The 7,602-nt window shown below is 45.9% G+C and overlaps 1 protein-coding gene across 1 annotated transcript; it reads right to left on the bottom strand.

Moving 5' to 3' along the window:
- Positions 1-1,682: 1,682 nt before the first annotated feature.
- LOC145396597 (uncharacterized) lies at positions 1,683-6,876 on the bottom strand. The gene is made up of 4 exons (XM_080269972.1): positions 6,795-6,876; positions 3,956-4,515; positions 2,465-2,600; positions 1,683-1,942 (listed from the first exon to the last, which is right to left on the bottom strand). Exons 1-4 carry the CDS (start codon positions 6,874-6,876, stop codon positions 1,683-1,685), a joined length of 1,038 nt encoding a protein of 345 aa, XP_080126098.1.
- Between the last annotated feature and the right edge of the window lie 726 nt (positions 6,877-7,602).

The raw sequence follows: 7,602 nt of genomic DNA, 5'->3' as shown, positions 1-7,602 counted from the left end.
AGAGAGAGAGAGAGAGACAGATACATAGATGAGCAGATAAATAGAAGGGTGAATGGATTGATAGATAGGTAGATAGACGGATAGATAGATGGATAGATAGATGATTGAGGGTTAGAGAGAGAGAGAGAAAATGAGGGAAGAAAGAAGGTTGTTCCCATAGCATATTCTATCTCAAGCTATCTGTGGTCTCTCTCTCTCTCCCTCTCTCTCTCTCTACTTGAACATCTATCTGTAAGTCGGTGTCTATCTATCCATCAATCGATTTATCTATTTCTTGTACTGTCTGTCTGTTTGTCTGTCCATCCTCACGTCTATCTAACTATCTGTCTATCTATCTATCTGTCAGTCAGAGTGTCTGTCCATCCATCAATCTATCTTTCTGTCTATCTCTTTATCTATCTTGCACGTATCAGTCTACCTCATCATATCTATCCATCTATCTATCTATCTTCTCTGACGTGACCCAATCTATCACACAGGCGGATAAGAAATAGATAGACAGATAGATAAACATTCGAATACAAGGAACTTAACCCTTTCAGATCGACAACGCATTCTTCTTATCCCTTTTATATTTCACGTAGCTCAGTGGCAGAAAAAGACAGACTCTTCATCCTTCCCGTAGCACTTCTTCGTGACTAGCATCGTTTTACATTGTGTTCAGAGGCAGGGAAATATGTCCAGGTGTATTTCGGGTTGTGTAGGTGTTTTTTCACACACACACACACACACACACACACACACACACACACACACACACACACACACACACACAGTCACCCCTCACATACACACCCCTTCTCTCTCTTTCTCTCTCTCTCACACACACACACACACACACACACACACACACACACACACACACACACACACACACACACACACACACACACACACACACACAGGACCGTAAAGCAAACCCGTATCATCTAACAATTCTTTATTTATCTCACATACAACAACAACAAAATAATAATAATAATAATAATAATAATAACAGTATTAATAAGGACATTCAGGATACTTTGAGCAACTGTTTATAAGTAATTGTTAAAGTGATTATATTTGTCAAACTAGAAATTAGATAGATAGATAGATGGATAGATAGGTAGATAGATCGATGGATGAATAGAGATAGGATAGGTACTGGGAGAGAGAGAGAGAGAGAGAGAGAGAGGGAGAGAGAGAGAGAGAGAGAGATCAAAGGACAGGCATTTAAATAACTTTGCATGTGTGTGTGTGTGTGTGTGTGTGTGTGTGAGAGAGAGAGAGAGAGAGAGAGAGAGAGACCCCGTAAACCATATATTAGTTACATGAGATACATAGAAATCCCTTTTAATCAATAGCAACAAAAGACATAAGTAAATAAATAGATAAATAGATAGATATATAAATAGATAGATAGATAAATAAAATAAAGAGCACCACTGGACTAAATCACCAAAAATAATGAGTTTGGAGCAGTTTCAGATTATCCTTTCAATTCTTCCCTTCTTGAGCACCAAACGCAACAAGCCTCCCTTTCGTAACCCCAGGGAACAAGGGGCGACTGTACACTCCCACGTATTCCCTGCGTGTCGTAAAAGAGGGGGACTTGAAGAGGGGGGGAGGGGGGATGGAAATATAAAGACAGCTTCCTAAAATTCCAATGACAGTTTCCTAAAACCCCCCAAACAGAAAATTTAGGTCCTCCGTCTATGCTGTGAAGGGGACGGCGCTCCACGGCCCCGTTTGGACTTGCGTGTTTTTTCGTCTGTTTTATTAGCCTCACGACTCTCGTTTTTTCGTGCAGGGCGCTCCTCACTCCCTACTTCACGTGAAGGGGGGAATCTACGGCGCTTCTGGCCTCCTTTCTCCTCTGATTCATGTCTCGAAGGCTTATAGGGGTATGCTGTGGACCGCGTTGTCCTACGTGAGTCGACCGGGAAACACAGCTCGTCGTCTGAAAGGAAAAAGACTTAGAGAAATACTCGTACACACAGACACACACGCACACACACGCACACACACACACACACACACACACAGACACACACGCACACACACGCACACACACACACAGATACTAACCTTTATATACAGATAATGACAACACGCTAATTCTCTCTCTCTCTCTCTCTCTACTGTCTATCTATCTATCTATCTATCAACCTATACTGTCTATCTATCTATCTATCTATCAACCTATATAGTACTGTCTATCCCCGTGTCTACCACTTACCTACTTGTCTATCTATCTGTCTATCTATCTGTCTATCTGACTCACTTGATGGGGTAAGCACACACGCATCCTGACTACTACTGAAGATAGTCCCGGGGCTACACTATCTATCTATCTATCTATCTATCTGACTCACTTGATGGGGTAGGCACACACACATCCTGACTACTGCTGAAGACACTCCCGGGGCTACACTATCTATCCATCTATCTATCTATCTATCTATCTATCTATCTGACTCACTTGATGGGGTAGGCACACACACATCCTGACTACTGCTGAAGACAGTCCCGGAGCTACATTCTCTCGTCTCCAGCAGCCAACTTCCGTCCGCAGCCCTGACGCACTCGTAGTAAGACTGACACATGTCCTCCTTGCGCTGTGGATAGATAAATAGATAGATAGATAGATGGGTGGATCGTTTGAGATGTAAATAGACAAGTAGAAAGATGGATAGATAGATTGAGATATGGATAGATAGATAAAGAAATAGAGATAGATAGATAGATGAATAGATAGATAGATAGATGAATAGATAAACAGAGATAAATAGATACACAGATAGATAGATGGATGGATAGATAGATAGAGATAAATAGATAGATAGATGGATGGATGATTAGATAGATGAAATAGATAAAAATAGACAAAGAGAAGAAGTGTTAAAGTTTGGTCATTTATCTATTAGCCTCCGTGTGTTTATCTATCAGTCAGGACCTGTATATAAGTATATATCTATTTCCTAAAGCAATGGATATATGCAAAAAAATAGTAGCCTAATAAGATCCGTTATTATTATTATTATTATTATTATTATTATTATTATTATTTTCATCATCATCATCATCATCATTATCATCATCATCATCATCATCATCATCATCATCCGGACCTCCTTTCCCACTCTAGGGCAGGGTGAGGACTGCCCAAATTTGCCCAGTCCAGTGGGCCACGCTTCCATTCACTCATCATTCAAGCCCCCGGAATCCTGGCTCTATCTGATAAGTCAAAAACATTCACCACGTCCCGTAGCGTCACATAATCGTATCCGATAGAGTCAGTCCGGACGCTGCCACGTTAAAAAGGGGTGCCAAATCCCTGATCATGCACTTCTCCTCACAACATTCATCCAACCAGCTCGATCTCTTGTCAGTTTCCTAGCCTCACCGACTTCCAAACCTCTCTTCCTCACACACTCATCCACCATATCCCTCCACCTTCTCCTTGGCCTACCTCATCTCCTCCCTCCTTCAAATTCGTTCAGATATACCTTTTTCACCATCTATTGTTATCCATTCTCTCCACATGACCATACCATCTCAGTACACTCTCTTCGATTCTGGTGTCCACAGACTTCCTCCCTCCACATCTTTCACGAATCACATTATTTCTTATCCTGTCCACCCTCTGTACTCCACATACATGCCTCAGCAGTCCCATCTCCACTGCTCTTACTCTTGACATTCCACTTTCATGCCACACCATAGTCTCACATCCATATGTTAAAGTTGGCACTAACACTCCTTCATGTAAGCCTCACGCCGCTGCAACACTCAAGCCTCTGTTTCTTATCAAGGCCTTCATTGCACCAGCTACTTTTCTTCCTTGTGTCACTCTACTTTCAACTTCTTTTGCTCATTTACCTCTCTTTTCTATCACTGTACCATGAACACACAAAAGGATGCTGAGGTGGAGAAAGTAAATCGCTCAGGAAAAGTTGTCACGCAAACTCACCACATAGGATCCGTCAGGCAGGCAGAAGTGGTAGGAGCGGCACTTCAGTTCCTTGATACGTGGAACAACGTGGAACCTGTCTTCGCTTTGGCAGTTCACGCTTACTTGCCCCGCCACCACCACAGATATCGATACTGAGGCGGGGGTTTTGGTGGTGGTTGTGGTGGTTGTGGAAGGGGTTGTGGTTGTGGTAGGGGTTGTGGTTGTGGTTGGGGTGGTGGTTGTGCTAGGCGTGGTGGTTGTGGAAGGGGTTGTGGTTGTGCTAGGCGTGGTGGTTGTGGAAGGGGTGGTGGTTGTGGAAGGGGTTGTAGTTGTGGAAGGAGTTGTGGTTGTGGAAGGGGTTGTGGTTGTGCTAGGCGTGGTGGTTGTGGAAGGGGTGGTGGTTGTGGAAGGGGTTGTGGTTGTGGTAGGCGTGGTGGTTGTGGAAGGGGTTGTGGTTGTGGAAGGGGTGGTGGTTGTGGAAGGGGTGGTGGTTGTGGAAGGAGTTGTGGTTGTGGAAGGCGTTGTGGTTGTGGTAGGGGTTGTGGTAGTTGTGGTGGTGAGGGTACAGTCTGCAACAGCTGGAAAAGAAAGGGTTGTGGGATTACGCTTCTGGTTGCTCTCCTCTACACATCATCATCATCAACACCACTATCACCATCATCATCGTCATCATTATTATCGTCATTTTTACATTACACATCATCATCGTCATAGTCACACAGTACATCATTATCCTCACCACCACTCTCACCACACCCACCTTCCTCCACACACTGTTTCCTATCCTTGTCGTAGATGAGGCCCGGTTCAGTACACACAGCGATGGATGTATTTTCTATGTAACACCCAGTACACAGCGTGCGGGGTTTAGTCTCTGGCGGGCAGGGACCTACCAGGCGACAGGTGTGTGCTTTGAACGTACACGGCAGCACGAAGGGAGCTGTAGTGAGCGGTGGAGAGGGTGGGGTTGTGGATGGAGAAGGCGGGGTTGTGGGGGGAGAGGGTGGGGTTGTGGGCGGAGGTGGTGGGGAAGTGGATGAAGTTGTGGGTGGAGGTGGTGGGGAAGTGGATGGAGTTGTGGGCGGAGGGGATGGGGAAGTGGATGGAGTTGTGGATGGAGGGGGTGGAGGGCTAGAAGGAGTGGTTATGATGGGGGTGGTGGGGGGTGTGAAGGGTGGGGGTGAGGGGGTGAGGCCAGCGGTGCCACAGGGGGGGGAGGTGAGGAAGGGAAACACACACTGGTCCAGGTCGTCCGAAAACACTGTCCCGGGTTCGCATTCGAAGTGGTACGTCCAGAAGAACCCGATGCCTAGCCGGTCCACACACCTGCAGGGGAGATAGTAGTAGTAGTAGTAGTAGTAGTAGTGGTGGTGGTGGTGGTTGTGATGGTATGTTGGTAGTGTCAGCAGTAGTAGTAGTAGTTGTGGTGGTGGTTGTGGTGGTGGTGGTGTTGGTGTGTGGGTAGTAGAAGTAATAGTAGTAGTAGCAGTAGCAGTAGTAGTAGTAGCAGTAGCAGAATGTGAACCCAGTGGACTAGAGGTTATAGTTACCCTTCTGCATGCCACCATCATCCATTCGGAGGATAGGGAGGGAGTAGAGGGACGTTTGTATAACCGGGCAGCTCCACCACCCAGCTATATCAGTGCCACCACGTGAAGGCGTCCCTCTCCATTAGCCGAAGGAAAATAAAGGAAGGTTACGTTATCTCACCAAAGGAGTTAATGTTGATCTTTTGTACTAGAGATTAATATATTACAGTACATACATTACAAAGTACATTACAAACAGCCACTCCCCCACTACTGCCCTCTAGGTGTAGGGTCCCGGGGCTAGGGTGTCGTGTCCCCAGTGTATTAAAGTGTAGATGACCTGTGTACGGGCCGACCATAAACAAATCGCCTCCACGTCGCCCTGTCACCCCACCATATCACTGCCCTGCTCCCAATTCACACAGCCCTCTCTCATATACCTCTCCACTCCATCCCTCCATCTCATCCTTGGCACCCCCCTCTCTCATATACCTCTCCACTCCATCCCTCCATCTCATCCTTGGCCTCCCCCTCCCTCTCCCCCTCTTAATGGCTTTCATTGAAGGTGTAAAGATGGGTGTTGTATATTAGATGGGATGGGGTTGCTGATGATTTAGGTAGAATTTTTCCAATAAGAATACTGATGTCAGTACGTGTGTGTGTGTGTGTGTGTGTGTGTGTGTGTGTGTGTGTGTGTGTGTGTGTGATATACCTAGCGTCTTGTAATATAGGTAAAAACGGTGACGTACATACACATTCACCTACCCACATCCTTACGCTCACGTCCACACCCACACCCACATCCACGTACACATCCACACCCTCCCCACACCCATACCTAAGCATCTGTTTTCCCATACTTATATCCATACACCCATACCCACACCTTCCCACACACCCACACTTACACCCACTCTCACACCCCCACCCCACCTACATCCACTCTTACACTCTCACATTCATCCCCACCCACACACACCCAATCACCCTCACCCCACCTCACTTCCACCCACCCACACCCACCTGTAGTACCACGAGCAGTTTCTTGGATGTGGAAATACACCCTCCTTGTCACACACCACGCGAGGGTACACGATTTCGTCTGGGTAGCGCAGGTCTGGAGTAGCAAGGGGTAGGCTAGGTTAAGTTAGGTCAGGTTGGGTCATCATCATCATTATTAAAATCTTCATCATCATCATGGTTATCATCGTTATCATCATCATCATCATCGTCTTCTTCTTCTTCTTCTTCTTCTTCTCCTCCTCCTCCTCCTCCTTTTAATACTGATTCTCGTACACTTCCACAAATCACAGTCTTCGTCTACTAACCCGTTGGTCCCGGTACGGCCGCAAGACAGCCAGCCACAGCCACAGCCACCACCACAGCCAGTCGCCAGCCACTCCCAGCCATCTGTAAAGAGACATGGGGCAGGGTGGCGTGAGAGAGAGAGAGAGAGAGAGAGAGAGGAAAATAATAAAATCAGATGAAAAATTACTGACTAAATTAACTTCCGTGAATAAGGTCATTTTCCATCCAGGTAGCTCTCTCTCTCTCTCTCTCTCTCTCTCAAACTAGCCACCTTCATCCCTTGCTCCTGGAGTCTTTGTTCGTATATTGTCTTTCCTGTCGCTGTGTTGCCTCTGAGTACACACACACACACACACACACACACACACACACACACACACACACACTCTCCCTCTCTCTCTCTCTCTCTCACCTGCCCCTTCCCACACACCTCGCCTCTGGGTAAACACAGCGCCCTGGCGAGTTTGGTGGCCATATGAGCTTGCTCTATTTTCTCTCATTTTCTTTAATTTTCGTTTTCTGTCCTGTCAAAATGGGTCACTAAATCATCCACTAAATTGTACACACACACACACACACACACTAAAATTCTCTCTCTCTCTCTCTCTCAATACTTTATCTAAACACACCCGAAAGATGAAAGATGTTATTTTTACGCTTGTGTGTGTGTGTGTGTGTGTGTGTGTGTGTGTTTAAATTCGTCCCACCTGTGTACAGTACATTACCTTTGTGTGTTTACATTTGCCTAATTGAGTTTTTATGCGTGGAAACATCGGATCATTTTCACTTTGAGTGTGACTGAAAAATATAAGAAAATTCTCCCTAGCA

This window comes from Coenobita brevimanus, chromosome 38, assembly GCF_032717465.1.
Source record: "Coenobita brevimanus isolate Jiangsu-jjx chromosome 38, ASM3271746v2, whole genome shotgun sequence".
Taxonomy (NCBI): Eukaryota; Metazoa; Arthropoda; class Malacostraca; order Decapoda; family Coenobitidae; genus Coenobita; species Coenobita brevimanus.
This window is presented reverse-complemented; position numbering and strand designations above follow the sequence as displayed.